The sequence below is a fragment of the Cervus canadensis genome, chromosome 5 (assembly GCF_019320065.1).
Source record: "Cervus canadensis isolate Bull #8, Minnesota chromosome 5, ASM1932006v1, whole genome shotgun sequence".
NCBI lineage: Eukaryota > Metazoa > Chordata > Mammalia > Artiodactyla > Cervidae > Cervus > Cervus canadensis.
In genome coordinates this window covers 101334777-101351855 of record NC_057390.1, presented here as the reverse complement: position 1 = coordinate 101351855, position 17079 = coordinate 101334777, and the positions used below count along the sequence as shown (strand labels likewise).

Genomic DNA, 17079 nt, shown 5'->3' with positions numbered 1-17079 from the left:
AGAAATAGAAATGATATTTGTAAATATGTCATCTTACAACCTTGGTAAATTCATTTCTTCTATTTCCTTTTTTGTAGTTCTTTTGCATTTTTAATATATATATAGTTATGTCTTCCAAGAATAAAGATAATACTTCCTCTTTCTTTCCAAAGTACGTACATGCCTTTGCTTCTCTTCCTCGTCTGTTGCGCTGGTTAGAGCCTCCCGCAGGTCTGGCCCGCAGCATCAGGACTGCACTCCCTTTAACGGCTGAGTGCCACACAGCTGCTGGTCTCCGAGACACCCTGTACCAGGCTGAGAGCACGCCTTCTGTTCTTAGCCGACCGGGGCTTGTTTTTCTGGGTCTGTGGGACTCTGTGACTTACTCCTGTGTTCTGTTGACGTGATGGATCACACCGAGTGATCCTAGCGTCCCCTCCCTGGGACAGACTCATCGGCCTGTGGCCCTGCCATGCCTGCCAGGCCCTCGGGTCCGCGGGAGGTGGGCTGTGCTTGTCCTCACCTGAAATGCAGGCAGGTTTGTTTGCCGCTGCTTCCGTTGTCTGGAAGGTCTTAATGTGGCTTGTGCTATTCTTCCTTTTATGTTTAGTACAATTCACTAGTAAAATCATCTGGACATGAAATTTTGTGAGGATTCAAGAATTAAAAATCCACTTATTTTGATGGTTAAGGACTATCCAGGTTTTCTACTTTTAGTGTCAGGTCTGGTAAGCTGTGTTATTCATAACTTGTGTTATGAATGTGTTCATTTTATCTGATTTTTCCTACTTAAGGCACAAAGTTACCATTAACTTCTTAACTGGAGCATCTGTACAGATGTTCCCTTTTTCAGTCCTGAGGTTAGTTATGACGACTGCCTGTCTCCCTCCCCCTCCTCTCTCTCCTTCTCTGTCCCTCCCATCCCCACATCTCTCTCTCCCCTTCTTTTTACTTTTCTGGATCAGTCTTACCAGGAGCTATCAACTGAATTCGTCTTTTCAAAGCACCTACTTGTAGCTTTCAGGGTTCTCTCTATTATAAGTTTGTTTTCTGGTTCATTAATTTCTGGTCTTTATTATTTCCTTAATTTTGCTCTCTTCGATTTAAGCTGTTGTTTCTTTCCTGACCTATGGGCCAGCAGACGCTGTCTGAGAAGGGCCGGGTGGCAAGGCTGCAACCTCCCAGCCAGCGCGGGCAGGCCGCAGCTCTGGGTGCTGCCCCTTGGAGGTAACATGCCTTTTTGTTCTCAGTCTGGTCTAAAGTTTTCTTCACCTTGGGTTTTCAACAGTGTAGGAATGGTTTGCTTTTTTAATTTATGCTCTGTGTTTAGAATGCTTCTTGAACCCAAGGCCCGATGTCAGTCATCAGTTCTAGACCTTCCCGACCTCCCTGTCTCTCGAGTGTTGCTCTGTCTGCTCCTACCATCCGTCCCTACTCCCGCTGTGGTCCTGGGGTCTCTGCTTCTTCCAAGTGGTGTTTCTGATTGTGTGGTGGACGCCCCGCAGAAGTGGGGAGACGAGCCTCTGCCTGTCCTGGAGCCAGCCCCAGCGCCCCCACCAGGAGGCTGAGCGCCAGCTGCCGCTCAGGAGCGTCGCTGCCCCTGTCCAAGTTGCCACTGTTGCCCCACTTCCCACGACGTGTGCAGGACGTGGGCGCTGAGGGTGGGCAGGACAGGACAGCTGTCCTGGGTTCTGGCGGGCAGAGCGGGCGCTGACTTCCTGCTCCTGTCGGTGTAGAGGCTGCGCGCAGGTGGGCATCATCCGGGCCCTGACGGAGTGCGGCATCCCCGTGGACATGGTCGGAGGGACATCCATCGGGGCCTTCATGAGCGCCCTGTACTCGGAGGAACGCAGCTATAGCCAGATCCGCATCCGGGCCAAGCAGTGGGCCGAGGTGAGGCCCTGTGGGGGCAGGGCCAGCAGGGGCCTGGGGACGGGCGGCCCCTGCAGGCGGCTCTGCAGCATGGCTGGGGGGGGGCAGGGAGAGCACAGCGAGGACTTAGGTGCTGGGGGCAGCGGCTCTGGTGCCTGGTCTTGTGACTGAGGACAGGTTAGTGCACCCGCAGTGCACCGCACGTCCATGCCCGTCAGGGCACCAGTGCTGGTAGGCAGGCGGGGGAGGCCTGGGGCTGGGGGTCTGTGTGGCAAGGGCAGGGCAGGGCAGGGTGCACAGCTTGAGATCTGCCCCTTCCAATAATTCCTGCAGGCTTTGGGGCTGTCCGCTGCTGTCTGGCATCTGGCCCTGAGATATTCAGGCTTGGCGTGTGGGGTAGATAGAGGGGGTTGGGTGTGGACTCTGGAAGGGCTGGGTGGGCCCTGGGCTGTCTCTCTCCCTGGGTGTGTGAGACCCCAAATATCAGAGAGTAAGAAGTACACGTTGTTGACACAGTGGGCCCTGTAGTGAACGGGTGCCAGAGGACAGCCCAGAATCTGGGGCCCGGGCAGACAGAGGGACAGCGGGGGAGGGGCGCTTCACCCGCCCTCCTAAGGGTTCTGTCTGTTTTGGGGAGCAGGACGGAGCCCTCGCTGAGACTGTGAGAGGGCTCGGAAGTGGCATTCTCAGTTTTAAAAGAAAAGGAGCTGGTCGTGCTCTGTGCAGAAGCTCTCAGAGCAGGCCCTCTGCCCGATGCACTGTCCCTGAAGCTCCTGTTCCTGAGGACAGCCTGCGAGGGCAGTGGCCCCAGGGGACAGTGAGGGCCCAGAGACAGCCGGGCAGGTCTCTGCCTTCTTCACCCTCCTGGTCTGGGGGTGTGGGAACAGCCATGGAACTTCGGGCCTGATATCCTGCCATCCTGAGTGTGTGCTGGGCCACGGGAGCCTGCTGGGCAGCCCCTGCACGGGTGTGGGGCTGGAACCCGCGGGTCATCCTGCGACCCTGCCTGTGGGCCCGTGGCGGGGCGTGGGGGGTGGTGCTGAGCAGGGGCTTCCTCAGGAGGGAGGGGCTTGTTGGCCACAGAGGACCCCGGGGATGCCGGGCCGTCCTGGGTCCCTGTCCTCCAAGAGCACGTGTGCTCCTTCTGCTCATCCTGGTCCCCACGTGAGTACGTGGGCACGTGCCCCCCTCCACCTGCAGCCCCTGCCTGAGCTTTCCCCTTCCAGGTCTGTCTGGGGAGGGAGGAGGCCCCTTCCCCTTTACCCCGAGCCCTGAGGTGTCAGGCACTCCTGGTCCTGTGCTCACAGGCCGAGTTGTCTGGCCTCACTGAGGAGGGTGGGTCTCTGTTCCCCGGTGTCCCGGGGCTTCGGCCATGAGGCCCTCGGCAGGGCCCTGCTTCTGTCGGGGGGATGGAGCTCCTGCCCTGGCACCCAGGCACGGGCAGCAGTGGGCATGCAGCCAGCCCTGGGCCTGGATGGCCTCGTCCCAGCGTGCCCACAGCCGGTCCCTCTGAGCGAGCAGCAAGGGCCCAGTTGGTCAAGCCTGCCGGGGGTCAGCGGCTGCTCCCCTGGGACCTCCAGGCCCTGCCACTATGGCCATGGTGTTTGCTCCCCCAGGCCCTGGGTGCTTCCTGGAGGCCCCCATTCTGGCTTGCAGGAAGCAGGTGTGTCCGTGTACCCACTCCCTTCTCCTGACTCAGGCTCCTGGTGGTCCCGTGGGGTTGGCTGCTGCCTGTGCCTACAGGCAGGGGTGTGCGCCCCTTCTCCTCCAGGGGCCTCACGTGTGCCCTGTGTGCCCCCCCAGGACATGATGTCGATGGTGAAGACCATGCTGGACCTGACCTACCCCATCACTTCCATGTTCTCCGGGGCTGGCTTCAACAGCAGCATCTCCAGCATCTTCAAGGACAGGCAGATCGAGGTGTGCCTCCCCCCAGGGGCTGCCCTGGGAGCCCCAGCAGAGTTCACAGTCTCCGCCTGCCTGGGTCTGGACGCCCTGGGCCCTGAGAATCAAGGGCTGGCAGCCTGGGTTGGTCCGTCTGAGTCCTGTCCCCTCACAGGACCTGTGGATCCCGTACTTCACCATCACCACGGACATCTCCGCCTCTGCCATGCGGGTCCACACGGACGGTGAGTGCCTCCTCTCAGGGAGCATGTTCCCAGCGGGAGCGGAGTGGCTCCAGGAAAGGGGTGCCCCCCAGAGAAGGCAAGGGACTCGGGGAGGTTTGAACAAGATGACTCTGCTGCGGGCCTGAAGGCTGCAGGGTCCCCAGTGGAGACGGGGGCAGAGTGGGGCATGAGGGTCATGGCTGTGTACAGATCGCACTCAGGGTCTGGCACTGCTCGATGGGGATCCCGGGGAAAGCCGACCCATGAGTGGGCAGCTGAGGGCCCCTTTCCAGGCCAGAGTGTTGAGGAGCCTCTTGAAACGAGTCTGGTTGGAAGTGAGTGGGGTGGCAGAGCCGGCAGAAGGTCGTGGCCAGGGGAGACGTGGGGAGGCCTGGAGCAAGTCCGGCCCTGCCAGCTCCCTCTGAGGAGGAGGGTGCCCGGGGCGGGTGTCCTCTGCCCGGCCCGGTGCCCTGGCCAGGCCAGGTGTACGGGGCTCGGGACCTGTCTGGGCGAGGCTCTGAGCTGCTGGCAGCGGAGGTCTGCTGTCCTCTCCCGACTCCTGCACACCTTCCAGGATCACTGTGGAGGTACGTGCGTGCCAGCATGTCCCTGTCGGGCTACATGCCCCCACTCTGCGACCCCAAAGATGGGCACCTGCTGATGGACGGGGGCTACATCAACAACCTCCCAGGTACCGGGTGGGCGGGGAGGGGTGCCCGCCTGCTTGACCCCATGGCTCCGTGTGCCCGGCGCTGGGGCAGTGCAGGAGGCGCGCAGACACGCTCCCAGCAGATGGCTCTGTCGCCGGCTCCACAGTGCTCAGGGCTCAGAGCAAGGCCAAGTGGCGGCCGGTGCAATTAGGGCCCATCTGTGCCCACAGCGAGAACTAACAGCCTGCAGGTGTCGGGGCTGCTGTGGGCACGGCCCCTCCTGGGGCACGCCGGCCACCTGTTGGACGGCTCTGCGCTCGCCAGCCCCCGCACAGGTCTCGCTGTGTCGGTGGAGAGGAGACCCGCCCCACAGGCCCGCGTGCTCCCCCAGCACCTCTCAGGCAGGCTCTGCCCCCACCCCTAGCTCTGCCCCAGCCTCCCCTCAGCTGTGCTCCCACCCAAGGCTCTGCACACCTGTCCCCATTGGTCACCAGGCCACCTCCTCCCCAGCGGATGTGGCCAGGTCAATGGGGGCAAAGGTGGTGATTGCCATCGACGTGGGCAGCCGGGATGAGACAGACCTCACCAACTACGGGGACGCGCTCTCGGGATGGTGGCTTTTGTGGAAGCGCTGGAATCCCTTGGCCACGAAGGTCAAGGTGGGCCCAGACCCGCCTGCCCTGGCCACTCCTCCCCACGCCCTGGTGCCCATGACCCTGAGACCCTGAGATAGGCAGGGAGGAAGTAGTGCCTTCCAGACTCTGGGTCCAGCAGGGGGTGGTCCCTGCCTGCCTGGGACCAGCTCTGGGGAGGGGGACATGTGTAAAGGCTCCAGAGCCCCTGGTGGATGCCTGTCTCCCTCCGCAGGTCCGGCAGAAATAGTCTCCCCATGGGGGAGGGGAGGGGTTGGAGGGGCCAGGGAAGAAACAGTGGCTGTGCCCAGACAGAGGCCAGGAGCCACGTGGGGACAGGACAGCCACACTTAGTACTGCCACTGGGCAGGTGCTGAACATGGCTGAGATCCAGACGCGCCTGGCCTATGTGTGCTGTGTCCGGCAGCTGGAGATGGTGAAGAGCCGTGACTACTGCGAGTACCTGCGCCCCCCAATTGACAGCTATGGCACCCTGGAGTTCAGCAAGTTTGACGAGATCTGCGTGAGTGTCCAGGCCGGCTGCACCCTGGGCCCCTCTGCCCTCCCATCCCCGTCATGGGGCTTCCCTGTGTGTGCAGGAGGTGGGGTACCAGCATGGCCGGACAGTGTTTGACATCTGGAGTCGCAGCGGTGTGCTGGAGAAGATGCTGCAGGACCGGCAGGGGACAAGCAAGATGAAGGCGTGGGACGTGAGTGCCTAAGCAGGCGGCTTCTCCCCCACCTTGACCCATCGTCTGGTCCTCACCCTGCGGCACCTCAGCACCCCCGCTCAGCCACTTAGGAGGGCAGGGGGCCCCTGCCCGTCCCAGGGGCCAGAAGGCAGGGACCTCTTCTGACTCTCCACCCGGGAAGTGCTCATCGGGGGAGGCTGGTGCTCTGGGTGGGGGCTGCTCAGGACTCTGTCCATCATCCACGCCCCCCTCCGACTCGGAGGCTGGGACCACGGAGGGTCACAGAGAGGGCGGGGTGCAGTCAGGAGCAGGTCAGATGTCTTCTTCGCCTCTGCCCCTAGGTCCTCACCTGCCCCAACGCCTCCTTCACGGACCTTGCTGAGATTGTATCACGTATCGAGCCTGCCAAGGTGGCTGCAGGGGACGGTGAGTTGGACCCCGAGACATACATGCCCAACAGCTGGGAGTGGTGGTGGCAACGTCCCCTCCTGACCGTCACTCTCAATAAGCTGCCCTGGGCACCAGGCTCCCTCCGGCAGCCCCCAGACCTGGTTGGCTGCACAGCGGGACCCCTGCCTGTGTGTGGCCCACCCCTGCTCTCAGGAGGTGACCCACACGGCCCTGCTGTCTGCCCAGATGAGTCTGACTACCAGACTGAGTATGAGGAGGTGCTGCTGGGCGGCCCCAAGGACGCGTACGTTGACTTCCAAAGTGCCCCAGCCGACCAGGGCTCCGACTCGGTGAGCTGCCTGGACACCCTGTGCCCCTTGGCTGAGCCATGCGCTCTGAGGGCTCCAAAGCAAGGCCAGCTGCTGCCTCCCTGCTGCCCTCCAGGGTTGCCCCCACCTTGACCTTGACCATGTGCTGTTTACTAACAGGAGGATGAGCCCTCGCTTCGGCATCAGCACTGAGGTCTGGCTTCCCCCAAACCACCCAAGGACTCCTCAGCACCCCAGCTCTCTGACCAAGATGGGTAGAAGTTTCCACCCTGAAGCATCTGAAGCCAGCACCTCCCATGGCTCCATCTCAGAGTGCCTAGGTCCTGCAGCTCTTCCAGCCTGCCAGGGAGACCCGCTGGGGCCCAGGGTGGAGCGTCTCTCTGGGGCCACTGGCCCTGGCATCCCCTGCACATGCAGCAGTCTTCGGGGCTGTGTCAGCCCCTGTGGCCTCTCGTGTTGGAGTCCTTGTATTTCTGCTTTGCCTGTCAATAAAGGTAGATCTGATTATGTGGGACATGTGGTCCCTGTGCCGAGGTCCCTGGGCCAGGGGCCCCACCAAGATGGGCAGCTCACAGTCCTGACCCTGCAGGGTATAGTGTTGCCTGCCTGCCTGTGAGGTGACCACGTGGGACCCCAGGACCCCAAGCCAGGCAGGCATGGCATCCAAGGTCGGGATGCTGCTGGTATCCTCCCAACCAAGCATGAAGCCCCCTGGAGCTCTCAGGAGTTGTTCCCACTTTGTACACAAGATTCTTCCCTAAGATGAACCGGGCACTTGGCTTTTCAGATCATTAAACAGTGCCAGGGAGTCCTTTTGTACAAAAAAGAGATCTGTCAGGCCTTTGACTTTGGGGTCCACGGTCCCTGCAGGTCTCTGAGCGGGGCACGTGGGTCTGCGAGAGCAGGGAGCCCCTTGACCAGGCCTGGGATCCTGTGGCCAGGGGACCGCAGGCCTCGGTTTCCTGGCTCCGGACGCAGCGCCTAGAGGGCAGAGCCGGTTGGTCCCGCCCCGCGCCGCGGGTCCCCGGCCCCGCCCACTGCCTGTGGGGCGGGCGGGGCTTCACTGAGCCCCGCCCCGCTCTGACGCCAGGTGGGCGGGGCTTCCACCTCCCTGACGTCTCGGTGGGCGGAGCGCCACCCCCGGGCCTGGCCGTTCTGTCCGGTGCTGCGGGGCGCGCGGAGGGCCCCGGAGCTGCCATGCGGGTCCCGAGTCCGAGCCCGAGCCCAAGCCCGAGCCTGATCCCAGTCCTCGGCGCGGCGCGGCACCCTCGACGGAGGCGGCGGGCGCGGGGCGCGCTCTGAGGCCTGGGGATGCGCCGCCGCCTCGACCATGGGCGCCGTCGCCTCCCGGAGGAGGGCGCTAAGAAGCGAGGCCATGTCCTCGGTGGCGGCCAAAGTGCGGTGAGTGCGGCGGGCCACCCGCCGGGGGCCAGCGCCGCCCCCGCCCCGTCCCGGTCCCTGCAGCATGCGCGTAGCCGGCGCCCGCCCCCACCTCCGTTCAGCTCCCCTCCCTGAGGTTGCGGTGGGCGAGGTGCCCGACCTCACGACCCCCACACGCACTGGGCGGCTGGGCTGGAGGGAAAGCAGACCCTGGCCCCGCCTGCAGGTCCGGCCAAGATGCGCGGGGCGCCAAGGTCCCCGGAACTGCGACCTGCCAGCCCTGGGCGGTCTGAGGTGGGATGGGAGTGCTTGCTGGGGATGACCCCTGAGCCCTCCCTTGCAGGTGCAGAGGGTGTGGGTGGGGGGTGGGGGCGCCAGAGTGGGTGGTGTGCCCTGACGGCGCACCCCGCTGTCCACCCCCTCAGAGCAGCCCGAGCGTTTGGCGAGTACCTGTCCCAGAGTCACCCCGAAAACCGGAACGGTGCAGGTAGGGGCACGTGAGGCGGTGTCAGGACCCGGTCCACCCATAGCTCCTAATGTAGGGGAGGGTGTGCTGTCCCCTGTCCAGGCAGACACAGCCCTTGCACACTGTGTGGTGTGAGCAGGTAGCTACCGCCCTGCTGGGCTGGCTTCCTCACGCCCCCTGCCCTCCCTGGCCCAGAGCCCCAGGAGGAGCTGCGAGTCACTCATCACCATGGCACCCACCCAGCCTGGGCCGTTGGCATGGCAACAGGCCTCCTGGCACCCCCCAGGGCTGGCACCACTATCTCTGGGGGCCAGCTGGTGGGGGGGAGGGGAGAAGTTGGCACTGGGCACACGGGTGCGGTGGCAGGCTGGGAGGTGGCCTGCCTGTCCCTGCCCCCCATCACCCACACGCACAGAAGAGGGGCTTGGGGCCCCGATGGAAGTGAAGTATGAACCTCTGGGGCATGGCACAGCTCAGAAAGCCCTTTGTGAAGTTGTTAGGGCCCAGGGTTTGGTCAGTGGGCCAGGCACCCGCTGGGTGTTCATTCCCTGCCTCCAGAGCACCAGGAGATGGGAGGGCAGGACCAGCAGGCTGCAAGCTCACCTGGTGCCTCTCCCCCAGACCACCTGCTGGCTGACGCCTACTCTGGCCACGACGGGTCCCCCGAGATGCAGCCGGCTCCTCAGAACAAGCGCCGCCTCTCCCTCATCTCCAACGGCCGCTATGAGGGCAGCCTTCCGGAGGAGGCTGCCAGCGGGAAGCCGGCCGGTGAGGGCCCCCAGCCCCGCGTGTACACCATCTCAGGGGAGCCGGCCCTGCTGCCCGGCCCGGAGGCCGAGGCCATCGAGCTGGCTGTGGTGAAGGGGCGGCGGCAGGGGGAGCGGCACCCCCACCACCACAGCCAGCCCCTGCGCGCCAGCCCGGGCGGCAGTCACGAGGACGTCAGCAGGCCCTGCCAGAGCTGGGCAGGCAGCCGCCAGGGCTCCAAGGAGTGTCCCGGATGCGCCCAGCTCGCCCCCAGTCCCTCCCCTCAGGCCTTTGGGGTGGACCAGCCGCCTCTGCCTGAGGCTCCCAGCCGCCGCAAGAAGCTGGAGAGGATGTACAGCGTCGACCGAGTGTCTGGTGAGGGGCTGGTTGGGGGCCGGGCAGCCTCCTCTGCAGTAGCAAGCGCCGGGAGCCCCGGACAGTGCAGGGCGCTTCAGGAACCGCCCGCAGGTGGCGTCCTGCTGCCACACCCCATACCCAGTCAGGCTTCATGGCTGGCTTCAGGCTTGCCGGCACCAAGTCATGCCAGGCATGCTTCCCCAGCGAGGGGGCCGAGGGGGCCGGGAGAGTCTTAAGGGCAGAACAGGCAGCAAGGCTGGTTGAATGGAAAGGTGGGGCTGCCTCCCGGGAGTCCTGGGGGACAGTCCCTGCCCTGGCACCCACCCAGTGGGACTCCCGCTCACCAAGGGAGGCACATAGTTGTCGGGGGCCTGGCCAGCTAGTAGAGCCCCCCCCAAGATTGTCGAGCAATGCTCATGGCTGAGGAGCCCTGGAGACCTGCTGTCAGGAAGGAGCTGCCTGGGACATTCAGGTGGCCCTATGCTTCTGGGCTCTAAGCCCGTCATTTCCGGAAGAGCAGAATTCTACCTGGCAGACCCGCCATGTGCTATCCGGGCACCTCTTGAGCCTCCAAATCAGCAACCCAGCGGGCATCAGGGCACAGGCCAGGGGTGCGGGCATCTCCAGGCCCTCGTGCTCCTTTGAGGAACACAGGCCAGGTTCTGGGACAGGGTCAGGGAAGAGAGTAGAGTGACCTTAGCCCACCCTGTCTGGGGGCTATAGGGCCCCTGGGAAGGGTCAATCTCCCTGCCTGGTGAGGGCCTCCACCAGGAAGGTCTGGGAGAGGTGAGGGCCAACCAAGTGGACCCCAGAATGTCTGGGTGGCAGAGAAGGCCCTAGAGCCCCAGGAGAGCCTGCAGCCACGGTCCCTGCCCCGCCCCTCCGGCTTGAAGGCGACAAGTCATGCTTTTCCTGGGCGCCCTGGAGGCCGGCTGTGCCTTCCGGGGAACACGTGTCTGCTGTGGGCAGCAGGGGGAGAGCCAAGCAAAGACGAGCATCACGAAGCCGCTGAGTTGTCGCGGCTTGAACAGCTGAGTGGGCCTCGGAACTTGCTGGCCCGGCACCGGGCCCCCCACCTGGGATGGGTCTAGGGAACCCTGTGCTCAGGGACATCCCCCGCCCCGGGCAGGTGGGGAAGGGCTCAGGAACCCCTAAGCCACTCTAGTCACTGCCCCCTTGGCCTCTTCCAGATGACGTCCCCATCCGTACCTGGTTCCCCAAGGAAAACCTCTTCAGTTTCCAGACGGCAACCACAACTATGCAAGCGTGAGTTGTGTCTGCTGTGCACGGGGCCCAGGCCGGGGGCCTCTTCCTGCTGTTCAGGAGCTACGGCCCCCCATTCCGCCCGTTCTGCCTGAGTGTCAGCCTGCGGGAAGGCGGGCCCAGCTGCTCACACCCCGGCCCACCCCCACCCCGTCCTGTCCCCACTGCCCTGTCCCGTCTCTTGGGGAGCGGGGCGGGGGGGGCGCTGCAGCTGATGTAGTCACCAGCAGGGGTGCTTCTCCTGGGCTACCGCCCGGCTCTGCCCTGGTGCACGCTCCAAACAGTGGCCTCCTTGCCTTTGCACACACCGCGAGTGATCACAGCTTAGTCCCCTGGGGGGGCGTGCTCTTGACCATCACGCGGCTGGGTATTCTGTCGAGGAGTTCCCTCCAGGGAGGCACTCTGCTGCAGTGTCCCCCACTCTGAAGACGCTCCCTGCAAACGACCTTGGGGCGTGCGCTGCCACCCTCAGGCTGGACGGGGGCCACTCTGCCTTGGGCCCCAGCAGGGGCAGGGCACACAGTCAGGCCTCTGAGCAGCCTGACCAGCACCTGGTGGCCTGGGTCACCGTGACCTCAGCATCTGCTGCCCTTTAAAAGACTGGCCCGTGGCATAGCTGGCACCCTGGGGTGCCTGTGAGGGACCCTTCGAGTCAGTGACAAGAAGGAAATTAACCCCAGTGGGGTCAGGTCTGAGGGTCTCTGTTCACTGTGTCTTCTCTCTCACGCTGCCGTTTCCCGCTGCAACTCCAGCATCTCGTAAGTACCATGAGGACCTTGAGCCTGAGGGCATGGTGGTGGTCCCTGGGGAACTCTCCCACCCCCAAGTAGGTCGGGGCAGGCCAGGGACCTGGGCCTTGGCCAGGAGGGCGTGCTGGGTCCCAGCGAGCACTGAACTGCCCCAGGGCCTGCTGGGAGCTGCGCTGAGGACAGGGCGAGGCAGGCCGGGGCCCTCTGTCTGGCCCAGGGCCCTGGGTGCCTCCGTCCCCACGTCTCTGTCCCTCCCGCCTGCGGCCAAGGGCAGTGCTGACTCGTGGCGGTTTCCCAGGGTGTTCAGGGGCTACGCGGAGAGGAAGCGCCGGAAACGGGAGAATGATTCCGCGTCTGTAATCCAGAGGTAGGGCCTGCCAGCCACTCGCCACCAGGGTCTGTCTCTTGTCTGTTCTGGTCTAGCCTGGGCCCCCCCAGTCCAGCGGACCTGATGGGGGAAGGGCGGTGGCGACCACTGGCCTGGCCCTGCTCTGGGGACGCGGCAGGCAGGAGGGATCATGTGGCCTGAGCTCCCAGGCTGAGAGCTGAACTGAAGCCAGCAGGCCCACCCGTGCCTTTCTCGGGCCCTCGAAGCCCAGAGCTGTGGATCAGCAGGCAGGCTTACCCTCCCAACCCTCACCTCAGATGTGTCCAGGAAGCTTGACTGTCCGTCTTGCAAGTGGGGCCTTGGCAGGACACAAAGTTTGGGGTTCAAGAGACCTGCCTCTGAGGCGGCCTAGGGACACAACATCAGGGGTGGAGGCATCTGCTGGCCCCAAGCCCACCTCGCGGTGGGGCCCTCTGTGCTGCCCTGGCCATCGTGCGTGGGAAGCAGGAACCCTTGACCACTTGGGAAGGAGGCTGGGGGTGGTCAGAGTGTGCCTGGGTGCAGGGAGGGAAGGGAAGGGTGGCAGCAGGGATAGGAGACCAAGTGCACAGGGTCACCGAGAGCCCTGGCCTGGGAGGAGGGTGGGGGGCGACAGGAAGCTTGATAACCTTGCCAGTGTCCCAGCAGCCAGCGGGCGGGAGGGCTCGGGGAGGGGAGGGACCGGGTGGGATTGGCCTGTGAGAGAGCTGGGGGCGCCGGGAGGGCACCCCTGACGGAAAGGGGCGGAGTCGGGGACGGGCTGCTCACCCCTCCTGGCGGCCCTCACCAGCACCCCCGTGCTTCCACCCCTAGGAACTTCCGCAAACACCTGCGCATGGTCGGCAGCCGGCGGGTGAAGGCCCAGAGTAAGGCCCAGAGTAAGGCGGACGGGTGGGGGTTAGGGTTAGGGTGGGGGGCGCAGCTTTTGGCCGACTGGGGCTTGGCGTGCTGCTCTCTGCGCCCCCAAGGCGGGCGTCCCCAGCGGGCACCTTCACACACCGAGGCTCCGCCCAAGGACAGGGCCCCGCCCCTTCACGCAGACTCCGCCCGTGACCCCCAGCCCTGCCCGGTCTGCCTTTTGCCTCTCTCCCACCCGTCCCGTTGCAGCAGCATCCTGCACCCTCTAGACCCCACCGGCCCGCGTCCTGCTCGGCCCCCGGTCCCAGCCACCTCGCGTGGCTGCAGGCCGCGTCCCTAACGGGTTCTGCTCTCACTGCAGCGTTCGCCGAGCGGCGCGAGCGGAGCTTCAGCCGGTCCTGGAGCGACCCCACCCCCATGAAAGCCGACACCTCTCACGACTCCCGAGACAGTAGGTGCCCGACTCCCGAGACAGTAGGTGCCCGGCGCCGCAGGCCGGCCCACCTTCCCCAGAGGCTCCCCTAGGCCCCCAGCCCCAGGCTTCCAGCAGCCGGATGGCTAGGCTTCTGCGCTTCCGCTGGACCTCGGTTTGTCAGACTGAGGGGGGCGCTCTGACACCTCCAGTCTTCTGGGTAGGGGTAACTAAGGGCCAGGGCTTGCTGTCTACCCTGCCTGGTGCCCCTCACGCCGGAGACCTGCAGTACCTGATTTCAACTTGGCCCAGACCCCGGGCACGCTGGGCTGGAACTAATACTTGCACCCCGGCTCCCACTGGCCTTGCCCTAGGGCCCACGGCCTTCCCCGCCAGGCGGCCTCCAGCTGCTGGCAGCAGCCCGGCTTGCCCTCAGCTTGGCTCTCTTAACCGCCCTGGTTTTCTTGCTGGCCTGGAGGACCCTCTGGGACATGGCTTGCTGGCTCTGTCCCCTGCCCGTCTCTGGGGTTGCAGCCAGGGCGGGTACTGCAGATGGTCCTCAGTCTGGTGGCACGTTCTGCCCTCCAGGTAGTGACTTGCAGAGCTCCCACTGCACCTTGGGCGAGGCTTTCGAGGACCTGGACTGGGAGACTGAGAAGGGCCTGGAGGCCGTAGCCTGCGACACTGAGGGCTTCGTGCCACCCAAGGTCATGGTGAGGCCCGGTGCAGCTACTGCTCAGCGGTGGGGGCGGGGTGGAGGGGCTCCAGGATGGCCAGGGCCCTGAGTGCCTCCCCTGTTGTCCGCAGCTCATCTCCTCCAAAGTGCCCAAAGCCGAGTACATCCCCACCATCATCCGCAGGGACGACCCCGCCATCATCCCCATCCTCTACGTGAGTGCTCCCAGCCCCATCTCAGGGTCGGGTGGGGGTGCTATCCCCATCCTCTGTGAGTGCTCCCAGCTCCATCTCGGGGTCAGGTGGCAGGTGCTATCCCCATCCTCTACGTGAGTGCCCCCAGCCCCATCTCTGGTCGGGTGGGGGGTACTGCCCGAGAGGGGCTCTGACCTGGGGTCTTGTCTCCCCCAGGACCACGAGCACGCGACCTTCGAGGACATTCTGGGTATGTGCCCTCTGACCCCTCTGCCTTCTGGTCTCGGGGCTGGAGTGGGGGGAGCACACAGATGGTGGGGGCAGCACTCACACCCCTCCCTCCCCAGAGGAGATAGAGAAGAAGCTGAATATCTACCACAAGGGGGCCAAAATCTGGAAGATGCTGATTTTCTGCCAGGTAGGGCTCAGCCCTTCCTGCTTGGGAGTGGGGCAGGGGTGGAGGATGCCACCTCCAGGGACGTGCACGTTTGCGTCTGCATGTGTTGGGGGAACAGTGGTTGGACACCCCCAGCGTGCAGTCCCATCCCCCTAACCGCAGACTCTCACAGGGTGGCCCAGGACACTTGTACCTGCTTAAGAACAAGGTGGCCACCTTTGCCAAAGTGGAGAAGGAAGAGGACATGATCCAGTGAGCAGGGGGTGCCCCGGGGGCTGGGGGGCGGGGGGCGGTGTCTGCTGCAGTGCCATGTCCCCTCTTACTTGGGGGTCGGGCTGGAGGCCGCCTGTGATCACCCCTTCCCCACCAGCTTCTGGAAGCGGTTGAGCCGCTTGATGAGCAAAGTGAACCCTGAGCCGAACGTTATCCACGTCATGGGCTGCTACGTCCTGGGGAACCCCAATGGGGAGAAGGTACAGCACCCCACTTCCTGCAGACTCCCTTTTCGTCTCAGCCCTCCCAGAGAGATCCCAGTGCCTGGCCTCACCAGCTGGGACTTCCTGCTCACCCAGCCCCGCTTCTGCCCACCGCTCTCTTGCTCTGCCCTGCACTCAAGAGTCCACTCCCTCCTTTCAGCTCTTCCAGAACCTCAGGACCCTCATGACTCCTTACAGGGTAATCTTCGAGTCGCCCCTGGAGCTGTCGGCTCAAGGTGAGCTGGGCTGGCCCGCAGCGGGTGGCGTCTCTGCGGGGGTGGGGGGGGTGTCCCCGCGGGGTGGGGGGTGGTGTCCCGGAGGCGGGGCTGAGCGCGCCCTCACCCCTCCTGCCTCAGGGAAGCAGATGATTGAGACCTACTTTGACTTCCGGCTGTACCGCCTGTGGAAGAGCCGCCAGCACTCGAAGCTGCTGGACTTTGAGGACGTTCTGTGAGGGGCGAGACCACCGCCCGGCCGCTCCCTCAGACCGGCGCCGGGCTGCCCGGTGCCGCGTGGGTCCCGGTCTTCACGGCCACTTCAGGGCATCTCAGACGTCGCTCAGGTTCCCTCCCAGGGCTCCCGTCCTCACGGCACCGCGGGTCTCAGCGGCCACCGCCCCCGCGCCCCGGAGGAGTCCCCCCGTGGCTGGCGGATGCTGCCCGGGCCTCGCCTGGAGGCTCAGTGCTGGGGCGGCGCCTCTGCAGGTTCATAGAAATAAGTGCAATTTTCTACAACCCCTGAGACAATTCAAAGGGAAGCAGCGTTACTAGTTAACTAGTTAAGTGCTACGTTACTAGTCATGGCGTAGATCACCCGGCTCAATGTGTGTCCAGGACCCTCTGCCTCAGCTCCCCAGCCCTGCCGTATCCGATCACCAGCACCAGGGCGGCCTGTCTGCCCGGCCTGGCTCCGTCCCCGGAGGAGTCCCTGATGGTCTGTGCTTGCGCTGCCCTCGACCCTGCTTCCCTGACCTTGGCGCCGCCCCGCGGGGGTGCCCGGGGGCAGCGGGGACACGCCTTCCTTTCACTCGGAGGGCGCCCTGGGTCGAGCCAGGCCCTGCCTGCTCCCCGGCCCCCTGTACCCACCCGGCTCCCTGCTGCTGTCCAGCTCAGCTTTTGGCGGCCGAGCTCTGAAGGCCTCTCCCGGTGCAGGGGCCCGGGGTCTTGGCGGGGCCTACCAGGGCTGGGTCCTGGCGGGTGAGACCCCTGCCGCCCGCTCCATGGTGGCCTGGACCCCGCAGCCTGGCCCAAGTGAGGGCGGGGCAGCCGCTGGGCTGTGCGTGCGCAGCCTGCCATGGCCCAGCGGGCGGGCCCTTGTACATAGCTGGCGCTCGGGGGCTGGCCCCCCTGTGCAGAGTCTGGTCTGAGACACAGGCTGTGTCCCCAGTCAAGGGGAGTGGGGGCTCGTGCCGGGCTCTGAACAATGTACGACACCCCATAGAGTGACCATTAAATCTGACCCTCCGCTGCGGCCACTGCGTGGGTCTCCTCTCTCAGCGCTGTCCTCTGCCTCCCTGGACCCGGGAGATTCCGGGCCTGCTGGTCTGAGCTTGTTGCTGTGGTGGCCGCCTATGCACCCTGGACTGAGGAGCAGGGACTGCTAGGCATGCCCACCAAGGGCACACTCCGTAAGAGGTCTGGGGAGGAGGCTCCCAGGGCTCTGAGAAAGGCTGTGGGAAAGAGGAGGTCCTTGAGGGGCTGCCGGCAGGTGGGTGGTCTGCAGATGAGGGCAGAGACACTGCGCCCCGCAGCCTCTGCCCCACCCCTGCGCACAGAGCTGAGGGCCACGTAGTCAGCAGTGCATCCACAACGGGAGGCCAGGAAGTGACAACAGGGCTGGCCGGCCACCCCCATGTGTGCCCCGTGCCCCCTGCACCCAGTGGCCAGGATGTGGTTGGGTCCATCCAGGCCTGGCTTCCCTGGAGGCTCCTCGTCCAGTTTCCTGGGGGCAGATCAGCAGGTGCCAGGTGGGTTCATCTGGGCTACCAAGGGCTGGGGAGGGTGGGAGGCTGCCCATGGTGGCCCAAGTGAGGGCTGGGAGGCCGGAGGTCCCGGGGACCTGGAGGCTGGCAACCTGGAAGGGGGT

The 17079-nt window shown here is 64.6% G+C and overlaps 2 protein-coding genes across 14 annotated transcripts in view; both read left to right on the top strand.

Moving 5' to 3' along the window:
* The window catches only part of LOC122442434 (patatin-like phospholipase domain-containing protein 7), a 77994-nt gene extending 70833 nt beyond the window's left edge, over positions 1-7161 (top strand). Inside the window, exons 27-36 of one of the 5 annotated variants that reach the window (XM_043470280.1) lie at positions 1716-1872; positions 3655-3771; positions 3911-3980; positions 4534-4650; positions 5120-5268; positions 5612-5764; positions 5841-5951; positions 6275-6359; positions 6570-6673; positions 6812-7161. In XM_043470280.1, the coding sequence (XP_043326215.1) occupies positions 1716-1872; positions 3655-3771; positions 3911-3980; positions 4534-4650; positions 5120-5268; positions 5612-5764; positions 5841-5951; positions 6275-6359; positions 6570-6673; positions 6812-6844 (1096 nt within the window). In that variant the 3' untranslated portion in view covers positions 6845-7161. Of the gene's footprint in view, positions 1-1715; positions 1873-3654; positions 3772-3910; positions 3981-4533; positions 4651-5119; positions 5269-5611; positions 5765-5840; positions 5952-6274; positions 6360-6569; positions 6674-6811 lie in introns of those variants that run through there. The other 4 variants (XM_043470282.1, XM_043470281.1, XM_043470283.1 and 1 more) reach the window with 4 other exon arrangements.
* A 141-nt stretch (positions 7162-7302) lies between these two features.
* On the top strand, positions 7303-16464 carry LOC122442437 (NMDA receptor synaptonuclear signaling and neuronal migration factor). 9 transcript variants are annotated; one of them, XM_043470296.1, is made up of 16 exons: positions 7719-8053; positions 8458-8519; positions 9120-9620; positions 10793-10868; positions 11618-11623; positions 11913-11981; positions 12795-12847; positions 13201-13290; positions 13840-13964; positions 14059-14142; positions 14338-14371; positions 14469-14539; positions 14691-14770; positions 14889-14991; positions 15155-15230; positions 15351-16464. In XM_043470296.1, exons 1-16 carry the CDS (start codon positions 7983-7985, stop codon positions 15446-15448), a joined length of 1599 nt encoding a protein of 532 aa, XP_043326231.1. In that variant the 5' UTR covers positions 7719-7982; the 3' UTR covers positions 15449-16464. The 9 variants fall into 9 exon arrangements, with proteins under 9 accessions (XP_043326235.1, XP_043326236.1, XP_043326237.1 ...); XM_043470300.1 differs by lacking the exon at positions 13201-13290 and having other exon boundaries at positions 7303-8053; XM_043470304.1 differs by lacking the exon at positions 8458-8519 and having other exon boundaries at positions 7717-8053.
* Positions 16465-17079: the final 615 nt, after the last annotated feature.

Excerpts from the sequence above, each read along its gene's own strand:
- LOC122442437 (XM_043470296.1), top strand. The coding sequence starts at position 7,983 with ATGGGCGCCGTCGCCTCCCGGAGGAGGGCGCTAAGAAGCGAGGCCATG. Across the intron at positions 13,291-13,839 it reads CTCTCACGACTCCCGAGACA|GTAGTGACTTGCAGAGCTCC; the intron begins GTAGGTGCCCGA and ends TCTGCCCTCCAG. Across the intron at positions 14,992-15,154 it reads GGAACCCCAATGGGGAGAAG|CTCTTCCAGAACCTCAGGAC; the intron begins GTACAGCACCCC and ends CCCTCCTTTCAG.